Raw genomic sequence first — 19082 nt, forward strand, 5'->3', positions numbered from 1 at the left:
GGTTTCTTCCCTTCTCTCCCAGCATGCAAGGAAAGGGCCTTGGCTAGACACACAGTCGCTACAAAAATGCTTAAGATAGCGACCAGCTCCTGGGCTCGGGCAACTGTCAGGCACAAACGCCTTCCTTCATCAGACTTCCTGTGGGGTGGTCTCAGGCTGGTCTACTTCAGCTCCAAAGTCCATTTCTGTGTGCTCTTGAGTAAGAACCTTATTTTTCCATCGGCACGGAAAACAAGAGGCATGGGCAGGATAGGATCAGAATACTTTAATAAGATATCAGTGTCAAAATACATTTCCTTATAAAGTTAAGCTCCCGTACAGTTATAATGTCGTCAGTAGGAATTTGACAATGCAGTAATGGTCATGAAGTTGTTACATGGACAGGAAAGGTTAATATGAAACTCGGAATATTTCTCAGAGTGTCTTTAGTAAAACTGCAAAAAACGGAAATGCCCTTAACGCTGAGGCAACAACACAGGAAATCAAACACCAGCATTTGCATGTCAATAACCCTTCAAGTTCCGTCGCCCCGCCTGCTTGTGTGTCAGGCCACACTGTGCACCAATGCGCAGCTTGGACAACACCATGCCTAGGTAATGTCAGGTAGACTGACCTTCAGAGTTAATTTTTGGTTTGAGCAGCAAGTCCCCTTAGGCTTACTGTACTCTTGCCTGATGGGCTTTGTGTGTGTTGAGAGTTTTATTGTACCCGAGTCAACAACACCTTATGTTGATTGGTATCACAAACCCAAAAGGTGCTTCCCCTCCCCCTCAGTGAGTTACAAAGTGCTCTTGGAACACGATTTTCAGTGCTTTCTACCTGTTCAGTGTCACACTTCATGTGACTGAGACCTCAGCTAGAGGCTGTCCTTGGAGGTCTGCCCGCTGCTCGCCAGCAGGGGGCGCTGCACCATGGCTTCGCAGGGCCATTTGCCCTGCTGTGATCTGTGGCAGGGTGTAGGGCTGGTCAGACCTGCTACCCTCCACCTGGCACCCTCTCCCAGTTTAGCTCCAAGGACTTGGGTCACTACATTTGTGAATCCTAACTTGCTTTATGAATTCCCATTAAAACCACTTCATGGTAGCTGTGGAAACACCCAAATGTGCCGCAGGAGAGAGATTGGCAGTCACGTAGCTCAGTGCGCTAGAAGGGCTAGCAACATCGCCTGAAAAAGAGTGAGAGCGCTTCCTTCCTCCTTCCAGCTCACCTGCAACCTGCCCTCGGTTCCTGCGAGCCCCGAGCCCTCATAGCGGCAACAGCACACACATACATAATACACTGAGAACACGAAAAGATAGCTTGCAATGTTCCCCCTTAATGACTTCACTCCTGGGACTGTTTGTCACACCGCTGCCATATCACAAAAGCAAAAAGTCACCAGAGAGAAAGAAAGAGAGATCCGTGGCGGTTAGTCAGGCCTGTGGGAGTACTGCACAGGTCTACAGTGTCCAGAACACTGAGAAAATAAAATTAACAGCCCTAAAAGATCTTAAAAGTGATTCTTGTGAGCAGGATCCCATTTCTAAGCTTTTAGATATTACAGAGTACCCATATATATGATAAACACTAAACCTGGATATAAATTCTTCTTAAAAAACAAAACAAAACAAAACTCAGTTTTGCTTTTGAATAATAGTTAAAAAAAAAATCCACTGGACCCGGGGAGAGATGGGGGCATCACCAAACAGCTTAGAACACCACCGCGTGGCTTCACAGGTAACCCTAGAGTTGATTCTTCACATTGCTTTTTTGCCCCATACTAAGTCGTATGAAAAAATCGGAGCAAAGAGTTGGCTTTAAAAACACAAAATTTTACAATATGGTGATTAGATATGTGTGTGTGTATATGTGTGTGTGTATATGTGTGTGTGTGTGTGTGTGTGTGTGTGCATACGTGCATGTGTGTATATGTGTGTAGGTGTGTGTGTGTATGTGTGTGTATATGGGGTGGGGGGAGAGGGAGAATCCACAGTGGGGCAAAATCCTTTTCTCTTTGGCAACAAGAACAAGAACACTTGAGTTGAATGACGCCAAAGCTTTCCTAGGGAGAGGCACCAGCCACCATGCTTGTTAGTATGGATATGAATGAGAGAGAGAAACCTTTGGGGAATATAAATTAGAAGTAATTCAAGGGAGGGAAGGAGGCAGGGAGGGAGGGGTAAATCTTATAAAATTTCAGAACACTTTCATCAACGGTAAAACATAGCAGGTACAACAACTATGTATTTTTAAAACATGGATAATAAAGTGAGCATGTCAGATAAAGGCCACTGCTTGGTGACCTGGCCAGTAGGCCAGGTTGAGTACATCTCGTAAGAAGTGTGCTGGTGTTAGAGATACCTAATTGCAACACAGATGGAAGTGAAGCTGGCAGGCCAAGACGGCGGGGCAGGCAGGGCCATGCCCGGCCAGAGGCCCTGGCTCAGGTGGCCTGGTCCAGAGCTCTGAGAAGGTCTCTCCCCTGCAGGAGTGTGGAGCTTCCAGGCACGGGCACGTTCACCTCACAGTCATATCTGGTCAGTTCCGGCAACAGGTAAGGCTCAAACGATGGCCCCAGCAGTCGACTGGCCACGCCTGAGAGGAGGGAGAGGAGGGAGAGGAGGGTGTTTCAGAGGACTGGCACACACCTGCTCCGCTGGCTGTAGATGACCAGGGGAAAGGGCATGCATGCAAACAACTGTATCTCCAGCTTCCGGCAACTTCCGATGCAGCAGCCCTCTGGCCCTGGGGCTCCATCCCCTGTTCAGAGGATGGAGCCAGAAGAGGACATGCCACAGCAGTGCTGAGATCCAAAGATGGCTGGAGCAACAACAGAGGTCTCTCAGTTTAGAGACAGAGCTGGATCCCAGTGTGCTCTCCCTTCCGGGGTCCACACTTCCCATTGCCTGCACTCCTACCAACAGATGCCCTGCCCTTCTTAAATTCACCTCTGCTTTCAGTCTATGGGCAGAAACGATCTATGTTGAAATTAGTTTTGCTTCGCTTTCAACAGCTGGGGAAACCTGTCGTTTGCTGACTACAGCTGCCCAGATGTGTATACCGGGGGTGAGTGATGTATGGTTCTCTCTTTAAACTTTAAACTTTCTCTTTTAAGTCTTCTGGCTTGCCAGCCCGCCTGCTGGTAAACAACAGAACTGAAATATCAGCCCAGGGCTTTTGGGGTTCTTCAGATGGAATTCTAAGAACACAACTATAAATTTTCCCCAACTCTGCTCCTGTAGACAAGGCTCTGGAATTTTCTTTCTCAAACCACAAATTGTTTGTGCCAAGCAAAGGCGTCTATGGGAACACTTGTGTGTTTCAGTGGCAATAGCTGAACTTACAGTGAGTCCCCTGTGCAACCTTTCAGAGAAAGCTTGTGGTATGTGTGTACACTTCAGGCAATGAGCAGCTGAGGAAAGACATAGACTCTTGGTCTTGTGGGGTGCCAACAGCCCGCGTGTGACCTGACTGATTACTGGAGGATCCCTTCCAGAGCCCATGCACAGTCTTCCAGCCCACCTTTCCAGGGCAGCAAGCTTGTCTTGCTCAGAAGTCCACCACAGCCCCAGGGCCCTTGCCATACCAAGCCGCTTCCTTCTACCGAAGCTTCCCTAGCCTGAGCTGGTGTTAGAGCTTTAGACCCACTTTCTGGGGAGCCTGCTTGGCCAGAAGTAACCGTGGCTCTGCCCTTTCTCAGGGACAACAGCCAAAGAGGCCTTTCTCACTTTCTCACACAATCTCAGCTCATCAATGAGGAGCCTGCACCCTCCTGGGCCTTCCTTGTTCTTTGAACAAGTCATTATCAAATCCTTTCTGGGCCTGGTACCATGCAGGCTCTGGAATAAAGAGGAGACTTGGTCCTGGCTAAACCATCTCATGCAGCTTGGCTGAGGAAGAGCCCTATGGACTGTAAGCAGTCGCATCAGACCTGAGCAGAGGCTCTGAAGGCAGTCTTGTCCAAATGTAGAGTTGCTTCCTGCAAGCGGTTGCCTCTCAGCTCTCTGGCCAGCCAGGCCACCTGTTTGCATCAGACCCTGGCTATGGTGGGAGTTCCAAAGCACTCACCTGACACCTTTTGAGCTCCTGGAGGACCGTAGTCCTGGAACTGGGAGGCATAGCACTGTGGCGGGAACCCAGTCTTGGCGTTCTCCCCTGAGCTCCTGGTAGATGGTGGCTGGGGAGGTGGCAGGTGTCTCAGTGGCTGGCCCAGGCCTCTCATAGATTTTTGGGTGAATTCATCTGGAGGATCCAAGCCAGAGAGTGAACTGTGGTGCTGTCATTAGGGCAGACAATAGTGCTCTCAGCCTGCTTTCTTTCTCAGAAGTCACGTAGAGACCTCTGAGCCGGGATCCTGCTCATGGCATGGATATAACCCATTCTAACAAGGCTCAGGGAATGTGCTCTGAGCCTTCAACCCTCCACCAGACCCCTGGGCCAGGCCTGCTTACCGGGGGCCATGTTCGCACTGATGGTCTTGTCAGGCATCAAAGGACAGGTCCCGCCCATGAGGCTCTTCATACGTTTCCACATCAAGTGTGAACTGCTGGTGCCTGGAGGGTCCCCCTGCAGAGATGACGTGTAGTTGGAGGAAGTGGGCCAGGGTGGAGTGGGGTGGGTACCGCACAGACCCAGCAGGCGCAGGTGCTCACTACCAGATCTAGCTGTCTGCATCTCTACCCTAGCCTCATCTCCTTCCTGTCCAGCAGGCTGTTCGTTCACAGGCATGGCTTACCCCGCTTGTGTCTTGGAAGGCTTGCTCCTCATACTCCAGCTGCCGCTTTAGCTTCAGCTTGTTGGACAGGGCGATCATGGCTGGGCTCATCATGTATGGACCTCGGGCCCCGAAGTCCTTTGCAGACCTGCCAATGCCAAGAGAAGACAGTGGTGGGTGTGAGGCATCTACAGCCTCCCGCTGCCTGGTGTCTTCATCAGAATCCATGACTCAGACGATCTATGGAGGGCAGAGTGCCAAAGGGCTTGAGTGGCGGCAGCTCAGCTCTTCCCTCTGTAAGATGCTCAAGAGTTCTGTCACCTGCGCCTCTCTCCACACACCTGTCCACCTCAGTCCTGCCCAGCTAGATGACAACAGTCTCTACGAGGATTTCTGCTGAATGCCTCCCTTCCAGAGGACCATCTGGGGTGCTCTATAAAGGGTACAGACTATAGACAAGACACATCAGCTTATGGGACTGCAGCCTACTGGGAAGACAGGAAAATGCTGGTGCCTGTGTGCACCCCACAGAGGCTCCGGACAGACAGACAGCACAGGACTATGGAGGAAATACAATAATACCTATCTGTGTCCAAAGGTAGGCAGACATCACTTAAAAAAGCCCCTTCTTCTATCTGCTGGGGTCTGGCTCTCACTTGTCAGAGGAGGACTAGGAAAAGTGCCAGCTGCCTACACATACAGTGAGGGGATACGGTCAGCGGGAAGCTGATGTGAACCTCTAGAGCCTCCATTAGTGGGTGTGTACATGTACTCGCCCTGCCCAGTATGTCCCCTCCAGCCAGACATCTATCACTGACCTCATCTTGAACATGGAGACGTGAGGCGGGGCGCTCGGAGGTTCCAACTGCGATGACCCCACCGGCAGGGCTCCTAGGGGTTCAGCACCCTGATCACCCACAGGCCACTTAGTAGGGCCGAAATGTAATGGTGGATCCGGGGGCCACTGCGTGTTGGATCTGCCCCCCATAGAAGAGAGAGGGGTGCTGGCCTGGCCACAGCATGGAGACAGGGACCCTTTGCTCCCAGCATCAAAGAAGATGGAAGACATGGGCCAGTGCTCCGACTCTGTCTTCCTGCTTTCCAACTGCTGCGGGTACTTATCGAGGAAGAAGGGGCCGTGGGTGGCCCCCGGGGTGAGCGGCTGGAAGATGCTGGTCATGGTACTGAAGCAGTGCTGGGGGGTGGGCTGGGGGCTCTCTGGCATGAGCGGCTCCTCTGGGCAGATGGGACTCAGCTGGAAGTCCTCGCCGTCCATAGGGATGTAGGGTGCCAAGGTCTCCAAGTCCAGTTCACTGAAGTCCGTCTGAGGAGACACAGAGCAAAGGGTGGATAGCGGCTGGCCCGGCCCTACCCTGCCTAGGCCTTTTGAAACTGTCAGTCCTCCATTCAAACACCTCTGCTGGAAATGCTCAGATTTGCCATTGAACGTACAAGGATTGCTGTTGGGATATAACCTTTTCCTTGCATCTCTCCCTTCGTCCTGTACAGGTTCAGTGAGCTTCCTCCACTTTTGACCTGCAGCCTTCTCTTTCTCTTTCAGCCAGGCCAACTTCTGGCCTCTGCTGCACGGGCTGCCCCTTTATCCTATTTGTAACAGCTAATCTTCATCTCCCCCACAGGGACTGCTGTTCTCACCAGTAGATACTCAGAGACACCCATGGTCACAACAGAACACTCATAAGCAAAGACACAAGCTTCAGCCGCGGTCAGACAATGACCCCCTCACTACGGATAGATCTCTGTACCCAAGACTGGTACTGAAGGAAGTGTGCCTGCTTGTGCTAAGAAGTGTCACAGGCACACACACACACACACACACACACACACACACACACAGGAAAAAGACATGCACAGAAACAACGAGAGGTTCTGCAGGATAGGATAAGGCCACCCACTAAAGAACAATGTGGAAGCTGGGGTGGAGAACTCAGTCTGAGACAATCAAAGGGAGGTGTGAGGATAGCCTCTGGAGATGCTCATCACCACCCTCGCCCACCTCCACCACCACCACTTACGCCATTTGTGCAAGACAGAGATGGGGTCAACAGTTAGACAGAAGTGTGGGGCTGAGCAGGGACACAGTAGGAAGGGAGCGGGCCACTCACAAGCTCCCTGACCTCGAAGCTTTGCGCAGCACACCGGGGGTCTCTGCAAAGGAGCCCTCATCACCCACGCGTGGGGCCCACCTGGGTACTGCACGGGTCCCTCGACTCCGTGTCCATGGCGAAAAGCTTCTCAATCACTTCGATCTTCAAGGGATTCTCCAGAGATGAATAGTAATCCTCAGGGCTGCTGGGCTGGAAACCAGGAAGGAGGAGACCACGTAAGAACACGGGGCCTGTCTCGCCAGGAGTCCAGTGAGAACAGACAAGCATGTTTCTGCACTCTGCCCCGGTCTACCAAGCATCTGTGAAGGGGACTACTATTTACAAGCGGTGTGAAGCAGCTCAGTTCATCAACCTCTCTGAACCTTAGTCTCCCTCTAAGGAGAGGCTTGGATCACTTCCTAGGTCAGTGGTCCTTGACTTCCCTTCAGTTCCTCATGCTGTGCTAACCCCCCAACCTCACTACTCCAAACAGTAATTTGGCTACAGTTATGAATTATAAAGTAAATTTCTGTGTTTTCTGATGATCTAGGTGACCCTGTGAAAGGCTTGTTCAATTTCTCCCGTCAAAGAGAGGGATTTGTATAACACGGGGTTGTGAACTACTGGTCCTGTGTGTCTTGATGTGCAAATGGATAGAGGCTGTGGCCAACAGGGCTCTGTGGTTGAAGCCTTTGGTTTGCAGAGACCAGCCTAGGTTCTTGCTGTGATTCCAGGTGTCGCTACATGGATAAGGGTGGAAGACAGATGCTAAGAGCCAGGGGCACTATAATACCCAAGGGAGGCAGTACTTCTCAGGGGGTCTGTCCAGTCATCTGGCAGTGGAGCTTGAGGGGCCCACGAGCCCTGTATGCTCTCCTGGAGGGTGGGGGCTCACCGTGGAGCAGCTACTGCTGCTTGAAGCGCTGGGTGTGGTGTTCCCTGGGGTGCCTGCCTGGGGCACAGTGAAGGCTGGCAGGCTCCCGGACTCACTCTGGGCACTGTGGCTCCTCAGCCCCGTGGCCCATGGCTGGCCTGGGGGAAGGATGGCTTTGCCATAGGCTGAGGGTTCATCGAAGTTCTGGCTTCCTGTAAAGACAAGGCTTGCTTGAGGAGCATTCGTGAGGTCTGGGCTCACCCCAGGGTGGATACGCCCAGAAAGTTCACAAAAGGTCCTAAAAGAGGGCCTGAGGTTGACACCCTCAGTACTGTGGAGCCTAGATAGGAGCAGAACTATGATTCAATCTGGGGACTTCCTATAAAGAGAACAATCTCCAGCAGTGTTTGGCTTTCAGAGACTGAGCTTACTAGAGAGAAGCAGTTGTTTCCTGCAGAGCCTTCCAGAACAGAGTTGAGGAAGTTATCAGAGGAGAATTGGGCCATTTGCCTTAGTACCATCATGGAGCTGGGGGGTTACAAGGTTATCTCGTGCAAGAGGGCTCATTGCCCTCTCTGGTTCTCTGAGGTGTCCATTTTCCTGTGGCCTCTCAAATACACATTATCAAAAGGGGATTGCAAAGGGGAGCAGTCAGAGCTGGGCTGGAGAGGGTGCAGACTAGAAGAGGCCTTTCCCTGGACAGTTCCGGGTGTCAGATGAGAGCTCAGTACTCTGGACCAAAAGGACTTCTCTTCCAGGAAGATGGGCAGACATTCTAACGCAAGCAGCCACCGAGGGCTTCATCCTCGCCCTCAGTCTCCTCTTGGCTACTGGTTCTGGCACTGTTCTGACTCAGCCTTTCACCTAAGTTAGAGGGCACTCCCTGAGACACATGACTCAACTCAGACTCTCAAGCCAGGTAGAGGATGGACCCCTCAAGAGGGAGCCCTCTCCTTGCCTACCTCTTTAGCCTTCATGAGGACATATAACTCAGTGGCCATAACTTTGTGCTTCTTCTCTACCTAGCAGAGCCTGACCACGTACAGTGATCAGCAAGGCCCGAGTGTGTCTGTGGTTTAGGGAAGCTGTGGCCAGGGAGACTTGTCATAGCAAGAACTGTCCGCGAGCCCATGAGGGTTCTGTGGGTTCAACCAGGGCTAGGAAGTACGCACCGAAATCGAGAGAAATAATGGCATCTCCCGGGGTGGGGGCCAACTGGGCCAGTTCCTCGGGCTCCTCCTTCAGTTTGGTGAACAGGTAGTTGCTCTTCTCAGTTACGGCCACATCATCACTGCTGTCAAAGATGCTGTTCATGGACATCAGGTGCGGCTTGAACAGGGATTCGGTCTGGTCCATGGAGAACACCACGTCGTTCTTCTCGATCTCACTGATGGGAAGAGAGAGCTGCTTAGAGTCTCTGCATCTTTTAGCAAAAGCCTTTGGCTCTCCCACCGCAGACACGTCAGAAGCCTGATAGATAAACCTCTCAGAGAAGTGTTAGGCGGAAGCACAAACAATCCAATTCTGTGAGCCACAGAAGCAGAGACGTTGAGGTTAGCCTCAACCTGTGGGCTGTTCGCTCGCTACCTGTGCTCAAGCTGTAGGCACACAAGAGTCCTGGATTCCTATGTTCGTTTCCTTCATATTATCAATGGCAGCCGCTCATAGTCTTTCCAGGGGTGGAGGGGAGAGGGTATAACATCCACATCTTCCCAAAACAGCTTACCCAGGAGAGCACTGTCTCCCATTCACACAACATCAAGCATTACTCTATGCCATCTTCTCCCCCTTAGCACAAGTCAGAGACATGATACCATAGCTGACAAATGGAAAAGAAACGCTCTAGAGCTCTGTTCCTAAGATCTCAATATAGAACCCTCCCAGTCAGAAGGATCCACACCACAGCCAGCATGTGGAGGTACTGCCCACGGCCCTGAGAGGCTGGCTGCTCCCTCCTCGACTCACCTCAGCACATAGTTGACACACATGATGCACTGAGGCTGCAGGTTGCGGGGGTTGTAGATGACCGTCCCCTGGGTCTCCAGCCACACATATCCTCCGTGTTTGGCTAGCATCCGGTACTGGCCAGATACCACCTGCCCCTTGGTGCACACTAGTGAAGAAAGGAGCCAGAGGTAAGAGAGGTGCAGGAGTGGTGTGCAGCACACACTCTAACCCCACAGGATGTGTCACCTGCCGGGGGAGGGGGATGGACAGAGCTGCCAGATGGACGCCAAGGCCAGGAAGAGTTGAGAGGGTTGGGGTATAGGGGGGAGATCATTTCAGCCAACTCTTCGTTTCAAAAAATAGGAATAGGAGTTCTGAAGGAAAGCAGATGTTTGCCTGCCCAGTGCAGGAGTGACTCCCAGTCAACCAAGGAGCAGCACACTACTGACTTCACCTCCTGAAGGTGGCAGACCACATCTGGAAGGTGGACCACAGGGCTGCAGCCCTGTCCCATTCCCTGACTGTGGAGGACAGAACAGGGCTGGGCAAGTGCTCTTCCACGGAGCTCCAGCCCCAGTCCTTTCTGCTATTTCTAGGCCGGCCTTAAACCATTCTTCTGCCTTAGCCTCCTGAATAACTGGGACTCAACTCAAGAGCTGTGTCACAAGACCCAGCTGAAGTTTGTTTTTTAAACTTTGTGTCCCTTGAACTTTCTGCTACCTTAGGAGCCAGAGACCATTTGAGAGAAACTACTGCTCTAATTTATCTGGAGTAGGGAGAGACCTGTACTGTTAATTCAGGACCTCAGCCACTGGAAGGTCTTTAAACTTGCCAACTACCCCGTGAGACTGCCAGCTTAGAGTTTCTTTCCTCTCCTAGGCTGTTCTAAGTAGTCAATTTCAGTCTAAAAAAAAACACCAAGGGGTGTCCCATACACTAGTTTGTCTTCTTCCCCATTTCCAAATGCATTTTTCATTTTTGTGAAAGAGCTCTCAAGAGCTCCTTTTCAGTCATGTCTGCTGACTTTAGAAATGTCTGCTAATGACTGTCCACTGACTTTCACCCCACCCTCCTCCTCACCCACCAAATGATTGTTCAGAGCTCCAGAGCTCCAGCCCAGAAGTGCCCAGGTCACAGAGAACTGGAGAGGGATGATGGGAGGCTCAGGAAGTCTTGCTGGCTTGGGGACTTTGGGGAAGCGACAATCCTGGTGTGGTTTCCTCTCATGTCCATCACTGTCATTTCTAACTGTCCAGAAGGGTACTGCTGTTTGTGCTGCAGATCAAATGGACTTGCCTGCCTCATCGGCTACACAAACACTGTTTAGGAATTTCTTCTTCCACAAGCTATCAATGCCTAGTGCTTAGGTACTGTACCAGTTATGTTACTGGGAATTGTTTAGGGCAATTGTCCTGGAGTTCTAGGAGAGAAGAGCTATGTTCCCTGTGGACAGTCTCTTCGGGTCTACCAGTCAGCTCGTGGGCCACCTCATCAGTCCTGCATGGTCGAGGGATGGCCTTGTTCATAGTCACGCCAGTCACAGTCCTTTTGCCTTGGCACATCTTACCCTCTTGGATATCTTAACACGCAGCAGCGAGGAGCAGGAATGATGGAGAATTACATGTGCGCATTGCTCAGCAGAGCCACCGCTGCCTTGTGAGATAAATTCAAGTCCCTGTGACTGTCATTACATCGTGCACCTGTGGAGTTCAGTGTCATGGCTGCCTTGCTTGGTGTGGGTTACCAGTGTGTGAAACTCCTGTTTCCCATCGACAGCGACTGCAGCCCTTGAAAGAGTCCTTTGGCTAAACATGCTTGCCAGCTTGCACAGTCTCAGGCTTGAGAGTCTAGATTAGACACTATTTTCCTCTCCACAACAAGCTTTATTGTATTTTAATTTACCTCCCATGGAAAGGTAACTATTTCACTCATACAGTGCAATGAGTTTTGACAAACGTCAACACCTAAGTAGCCATCACCACAGCAAAGGGACCAAAAACTTCATCTGAGCCTGCCCCACGGCCCATGTGCCTAACTACTCCTAGTTTTGACTTCTGATTCCAGATGATCACTGATCTTTCCCCAGCACCGTCTCCTGTCCCTTCTAGACGTCTATGGGAGTAGACTTTCTTGAGTTTGGCTTCATTATCCTTGAGCATCGTGTTCCTGAGGTTGTGGGTGTTTCTGTGGTTTGTGGGAGAGAAGTGTCTCATTGGGTGTACCATGGCCAGTTTATTCCTTCACCTGGATGTTTGAGTTTCCTGTTGTGAATAAAACTGCAATAGGCATCTGTGTCCAAATCCACAACCAAAAGAATGTGGCTTTCTTTTTCATGGGGGTGTAACAAGGTAAGAAACTTCTAGATTATCTGCTGAAGACCATGCTTTTATTATCAGCAGTAGTCAGATTGTTTTGCCACTTTGATTGTCTTACCTTCATCTAATCTTTTAAATGGACTCCTGTGCAGGAGGGAGGAGAGACAGCAAGCACCCTTTAACACAAGGAAACGCAGCCTAGGAAGGCTGTGTTTGCTTCACTTTGCACAGAATAACAGTAATAGTGTTTAGATCATCGGTCTTTTGATTCCAGGGGCCATGGATCCTCTCTAACTACATTATGTTGAGCCAGAAAGAAGTGAGAAGAAAAAAAATGGGCTAAGGCCACTTTGTTAACCATCATGGACTCCTTGGCCAGAGAAGGAACCTTTATCTTTTCTGCTGTCCCTTTCTGGGTGACATGGAGGCCACCTGGCTGTAGTGACGCAATTCTTGCATGGCATCAAGCCTGGAATTAGCTCATTTACATAGTTCTTATTGCTTGCCACATTCAGTGTTCTTAGTCTTTTTCACAAAGAAGTTCGCTGAGCAGAGGTTTGAACTGCACTTCTGTTAAGTGCAGGCGAGGGCCTGCTGTATCAATCACCTCTAAGTCACCCCACTCCCATTCCTCTCATTAATGCCAGCCTTGGTGAAGGGCCTGCCACTCCAGGAGAGAGAAAGGCTTTTTATGGCCTTTAATCTTGTTTTCCTAAGAGCACAACAAAGAGAAACCAGCCCAACCCTTCCCCTCTGAGAGTGACAGTGTATAGATTATTAGCCCATTTGGAAATATGACTTTCAATTATCTAAATCTGGCTGAGGACTGAGCTTCTCCAAGCGGTTTGATGGGAAACACACACAAGCTGTGACACACATGGTGGATCAGAGACCCCCCACACACCTTGGCAGGGGATCTAGAATGGAACTGTACTTGTAGGGGAATAGGGTGGAAAGACTTCTCTCACAGCTGATGGCTTTGTTTCCAGCCCGTGTAGATTTGACTTTGCTTGATGCAGGCCTCTTGGTTAAATATAGGCCTCTGTGCTCAGGGCAGCTTTTCCTAACTCTACTGGGGGAAAAAAAACAAAAACAAAACCCAGAAAAACAAGAGTCTGTACTTTCAATTTGGACTGTGAGTTATCCTTAGGTGTGCTAGGGGGTTAAATATATGGATTAAGTAAAAACAATATCCAACCAAAAAGCTTTTCCAACGTATTTCCCCCCAGGAGTCAACTGCAAACCAGTAGGACCAGCGTCCTTGCTATCCTATCCCTCTTTATAGATGAGGGAGCTCTAAACAGGGAGCGGGCTTCTTTCCACATGTCCACTGAGTTCTAACAGCCCTCCCCAGGAGACAAAGTATATATAACGCTGCCCTCCAAGAATTCCCAGGTACTTAAAATGAAGATATTTTCCCGGATGTGTTGACAGACCCCATTGGCTTAGAAGGCCAAGAAAAAAAAGGAAGCCAGACCCAGAGACACTAGCTGGTGAGCTAGGCCAGAGCTGAGCAGAATAAAGTTGTGCGTCTCTACCAATCGGCCTTGGGGATGGGGAACCCCTAGGGAGCACAAAAGCATTGGGGGCCCTCTAAGAGAAGGCTGACACAACACCTTGGAGTCTCTGGCTGGGTCAGAGAGAGCATCAGGGAGTATCCTGCCACCCCTGGGGTAGTCTATTTGGGTATTTTTGTTTTTATGCCAGAGAACACAGTAAGAGACTTGTCTGAGATGCCATGATGGTCCCTGCTGTGTTACTAGATCAGATGAAACCCAAAGCTCCCAGGGAGGAAACAGAGGGGTGACTTTGAATTCATTCATATATTCATATTCTCTCTCTCTCTCTCTCTCTCCCCCCCCCCCATGCTGTGCACAGCTTGTGGAGTTGCTGCACAGCTAGTGAAGCTGAGCTCGAGCTGTCCCGACTGTAGACAGAGGAGTGTCAGGCCGAATCAGACTAGGGACAGAAAGCTACACTTCTGTTTCCTACGTTGCCAGTATGGCTGCTAGGCGGCTTCTCAGGGTTTCCTATTTGAAGGCTCCTAGCCTATCCCCTCAGCAGCCCTGTCTGTACCAGCGTCCTGCTTGGACGATCTCTTTCCCAAATATAGTCTGTTTACGAGATTCTCATTCACCTGCTGTTTGTATTACCACGATGCTATGAGAGATGCTAAGGTTAAAGGTCACCCAGTTTCTGGGAGCTGGGCTCCTTTTTCTTCCAAAACAAAGACTCCTTAGGGTAGAGATCAAGTCTACCAATCCCTAGTCCTCAGAGGACCAAGTCCAGTTTCTTACATGTTGATGGGTTTTACGTATTCAAAATTACCCTGGAGCATCCACAAATGGAAAGACCGAACTGGAAACGTGGCCAAGGGAACACCACAGAGCCACTCGGTCCAATAAGGTAGCCATGTGCCACGAAAAGCTACTTAAATCACTTAACACTTAAAGACATTTCTCAATGCAGCAGACGCACTGCAAGCACTATCTAGGTCTTGTGTGGCCTAGGAAGGCACAGGATGTTTCTGTGATAGAGGCTCTACTGGACAGCTCTGTTCCCGAATTCCTTCGCTGGGCAGGCTGCTCTCCCGCATGCGTACAGTGTGCTGCTGCACAGGCAGCCCCCTCTCTTAACACCTCTTCCTCTGGTTAGCCCCGTCCTCTCTACCATGGAAACTGATTCAGTGCGAGCCAACTCTTGTTGGGACCTTCCCAGACCCTCTTCTATGCCGAGGTGCTTGCTGATCTAGTGCAGACCCAAGCTGGTTACACACCCACTTTTAGCTGCTCTTCAAGACTGCCCCTGAGGGTTGTGTAGCATGTTAACCATCTGCGAGGACTCAAGAGTCTTTTTAATTTGCATAAACGCCATTTAGGGGCTGGTGGCATGGGTGGGTCTCTGACCATCTTGAAGGTATCTACCTTATCTGCTACCCAAGGTGGTAACTCTGGGAGGAAGTAACCAAGGCCGTGTCTTGTCAATCATACCCTCAAGGGCAGATGGCAAGGACACAGGGTATCTAGGAACTCACAGTTCTGGTGACTTTTGGTCATGTTCTCCGAATCCAGGGCATGGTAGAACTCATAGGCAGAGCGGCCAAGTAGCTCCTCGGGGTGGTAACCAATCAGTTCCAAGATTCTGAATTAAAAAGGAAGCAGCAGGTGAGGACAAAAGACCAAACAGCCTTGGCACAGCACACGATCAGAGACTTCAGGATCTAAGGTGAATGGATCAAGTATCTACCCTCGTCACACCATTCCTTTACTCAAGAAAAACCCCATCAGGAGGGCATCGTCCTGAGTGAGGTAACACAATCACAAAAGAACTCACACAATATGTACTCACTGATAAGTGGATATTAGCCCAGAAATTTAGAATACCCAAGATATAAGATACAATTTGCTAAACACATGAAACTCAAGAAGAATGAAGACCAAATTGTGGACACTTTGCCCCTTCTTAGAATTGGGAACAAAACACCTATGGAAGGAGTTACAGAGACAAAGTTTGGAGCTGAGACAAAAGGATGGACCATCTAGAGACTGCCATATCTGAGGATCCATCCCATAATCAGCTTCCAAACACTGACACCATTGCATACACTAACAAGATTTTGCTGAAAGGACCCAGATATAGCTGTCTCTTGTGAGACTATGCTGGGGCCTAACAAACACAGAAGTGGATGCTCACAGTCAGCTATTGGATGGATCACAGGGCCCCCAATGGAGGAGCTAGAGAAAGTACCCAAGGAGTTAAAGGGAACTGCAACCCCATAGGTGGAACAACATGATGAACTAACCAGTACCCCCCAGAGCTCGTGTCTCTAGCTGCATATGAATCAGAAGATGGCCTAGTTGGCCATCAGTGGAAAGAGAGGCCCATTGGTCGTACAAACTTTATATGCCTCAGTATAGGGGAACTCTAGGGCCAAGAAGTGGGAGTGGGTGGGTTGGGGAGCGTGTGGGGGACTTTTGGGATAGCATTGGAAATGTAAATGAAATAAATACCTAATTAAAAAAAAAACCCACCAGACTCAGCTGCAACTGTGGATCTGCCCCCATCCCCCACTCTCCTGCCCTTCCTGAAGTTCTATCTCAGAGGACTCGACTGCCTAATATCTAAGAGGCCCTGGGGTCAGGCAGGGTCACATGGCTCCACCTCCCAGTTCATCTGCATAAGTGGAGATCTGAGAGAGGACAGAATTGGCTTGATGGCCACACAAGTGCCCAGATCAGACAGGAACAAGGGCTGAGGCTTCCTGGCTAGCATCTCAAGCTCATTCTAGTTGAAGCTGAGGAATGTTTAGATGGAAATCCTGTGTCCCAGAAGGGAAGGCGAGGAAGAGCCAGGGAGGGAGCTTTCTCTCCAGTGTCACCCCTGGATGCTGCTCAGCTGCCATCTATGACCCTAGATGTGTCTCCAGCAGCTTGTCCCTTCCCATCTCCATGAGGGAGAAGGACAGAGGCTGCTAAGGGGAAGCAACATAAAAATCAGTCCTCGCAGGTAAACAAGCAGCGAAGCCAGAAAATGGCGTGAGTGCACCGCATGTAGATGTGTTGCCTCTGGATGATCTAGTTTTGGTTGAGAACTGGACAGGAAAAAGCCAATATGGAGAGAGCCACGAAGACACATGGAAGCTTTCTGTGTGGAGACATTTAAGTGAACAAAAGCCTGCCCTAGAATCACTGCACCGGCCACCTTGTGAGTCACATGTCATTCTGCTGTGTGTCCCACGAGTCCTCCATCTTAGATGCTTCCCACTTTGCTCATCACAAGCCAGAGCTGACGGGAGCAGCTCGGTACGACCACCCTCCTTGAAGCACACTGCCTTGGGGCACAGCTGTGTTCTGTGCCCTCTGGACAGAGGCTAAGGACAAGGAGAATCAAAAGGCTCCACTTGCTCCAGTGACTGTCTCAGTATTCATTCCATCCAATTGTAATGGCATGTGCCTGTTAGACCCAGTCCTTCTCAAGCCAGCTACTCGTCTTAGGCCAGCTACTCTCTTGGCTGGGGCAAACTGCCCAGGTTCTAGATCTCCCCAGAATCCAGTCTTTGCTTGTAAGAAATCTGATTTTCAGCTAACTTGCAGGATGTCATATACTCTCCCCACCAGCCATCTGCCACCAGTTCCAGAGTCACCGCAGGCCTCTCCTTCTCCACCGAACCCCCTCCAATTCCTTCGTCCCTTGCCTAGGCCCTAGGCCCTAGGCCCTAGGAAGGATGCACTGGACTCTTACACCGTGGGCCTTCTCCTCCTGCCTCCCCACAGTGAGGGAAGTCATGCTGACAATCCAGCCCCACTTAGGAACCCGGGTCACGATCTACTTTCCTTAAGCATGATTAACCATCTCAGTGCACACGTGTTCACACGTGTTTACATGTATGTGCACATGTGTGTACCCACAGGAGCACCTCTAGCAGTTCATCGCAGTCTTCAGTCTGCCATTCCATTCTGTCTACTACCTGCTCTTACGTGAGCAGAGAAAAGGCAAGTTTTCTGACCAGACGCAATGCTGGAGGCTCAAGTCTTTGCCGAGCAAAGGTTAGGCCCACTGACAAAACCTCTAAGTATGGCTGATTCAGCCCTGTGAGGCTGGCAGAATACTAGTGCCAGCTGGCCATCTTTACCACAAGAGGATTTGTCCCCACTTGGTTTCTAGGTTTACTGGCCTCGCGCATGCCGTGGGTCGCCAGGACCCTGGAGCTGGTACCCAAAGGCACTTCCGCTGATATAAAGCTGGGGGAATGAGGAGTGGAGCAATGTCTGTACCTAGCCATACAGCATTCCCGAGACTGCACTTCAAACTCTGCCTGGGAACCAGAACCAGAACCAGGGACAGCAGAGCCACTCACAGGGTTGTTCACTTGCCAGCCAGACTGAGCCGATGCAAAATTTTCTACAAACTTTCCCCACTGAGCCCACGGGCCTTCTAGGAAGGATGTGATCGTCTTTCCTGAAGAAATCCCATTTCCTTTCACGATTAGGATCTTGCCATCAAAAGTCTTCGAGTAAATATTATAATCAACCTCATAATAAGATGCTTTTGCCTAATTACCGTATCATCCTTTCAAAGGCACACAATGGGCATGTTCTAGGAGACAAACAAACCCAGATTTCAGACTTGCCAGTTATCTTCCCGCTAGCAGCTTTCAGTTATCTTGTCAGCCAAAATAAATATTTAATGTTTCCCTCTTCATTCCTTTAAACAGACTACAGTAAAAACTGGGAAATGCGCACGGCCCGAACACAATCGCAGAGCATGCGGGTTCTCAAGACTTCACAAAGCCAGGAAGCCCCAAGTTAAAGCTAATGACCGTTTGCCCCCATCCGCAGGCACACCGACGCCATAGGGAGGTTAAGGAACCGAACTTGTTTATAGACTTGCTGTTATGGCCCCTGGGGCCTTCCCTGCTCATTTCCCTGGCTGCGGCAGATAAGAGTGCCGTCTGTGCTCTCCATCAGGGGAGAGGGACCACTTCGCTCTTCCTAATTAGAGATCCTTGACTCGCTGGAAGAAGAATCATTTGGGGTCACCCGTAAACTTAAAAGTCAACTCGAGACTGCACGAGAGGAGGGGGAAACGTAAAAAGATCTGTCGGATTTCAAAGCTGGGGACCGAGTGTATGCTTTAATAACAAGCAGATAAAGAAGTAGACCAAAGAGGAACGGAGCAGAGACTCCAAAGAGGATGGAGCAAGCCTATGAGGAGGCAGGAGAGGAAGAAAGAGAGGAAACAGACAATGAATGGTAGAAGGGTATCTTTGTTCTGAAGTCAGACCAGACTCTGGCTTTGGCCTTCAGAGTGAGACGTGCAGGTAAAATCTGAGGTGACTTATTCACTGTCCACAACTGCTCTTTGTTCTGAAGATAGTCTACAAGCAGGAGTGAGGAAATGGCTCAAAGTGCTCACTGTGCAAGCATGAAGATCTGAGTTCAGATCCCCAGCCTCAGTGTGAAAACCTGCTGCATGGCAAAAGATGTCTGTAAGCCCAGTGCTGGGGCCAGTGGGTGGGGCCAGTGGGTGGAGCCAGTGAATGGCAGTGGCATAACAGGCAGATCCTAAGAGCTTGCTGATCGGTTACTTTAGCCAAAACAGTAAGTTCTGGGCTCACTGCAAGAGCCTGTCTCAAAAAAGCAAAG

The 19082-nt window shown here is 50.2% G+C and overlaps 1 protein-coding gene across 1 annotated transcript in view; it reads right to left on the reverse strand.

The window, feature by feature from the left end:
- Positions 1–250: 250 nt before the first annotated feature.
- The window catches only part of Epas1 (endothelial PAS domain protein 1), an 82796-nt gene continuing 63964 nt past the window's right edge, over positions 251–19082 (reverse strand). Inside the window, exons 7-16 of the mRNA XM_021185964.3 lie at positions 14972–15078; positions 9641–9788; positions 8848–9062; positions 7697–7887; positions 6901–7011; positions 5512–6017; positions 4715–4841; positions 4431–4545; positions 4048–4221; positions 251–2574 (exon numbers count right to left, since the gene is read on the reverse strand). Coding sequence (XP_021041623.1) covers positions 2423–2574; positions 4048–4221; positions 4431–4545; positions 4715–4841; positions 5512–6017; positions 6901–7011; positions 7697–7887; positions 8848–9062; positions 9641–9788; positions 14972–15078 — 1846 coding nt within the window. The 3' untranslated portion in view covers positions 251–2422. The remainder of the gene's footprint in view (positions 2575–4047; positions 4222–4430; positions 4546–4714; positions 4842–5511; positions 6018–6900; positions 7012–7696; positions 7888–8847; positions 9063–9640; positions 9789–14971; positions 15079–19082) is intronic.

This window comes from Mus caroli, unplaced genomic scaffold (assembly GCF_978045245.1).
Source record: "Mus caroli unplaced genomic scaffold, Mus_caroli_1 scaffold_18, whole genome shotgun sequence".
Lineage (NCBI taxonomy): Eukaryota > Metazoa > Chordata > Mammalia > Rodentia > Muridae > Mus > Mus caroli.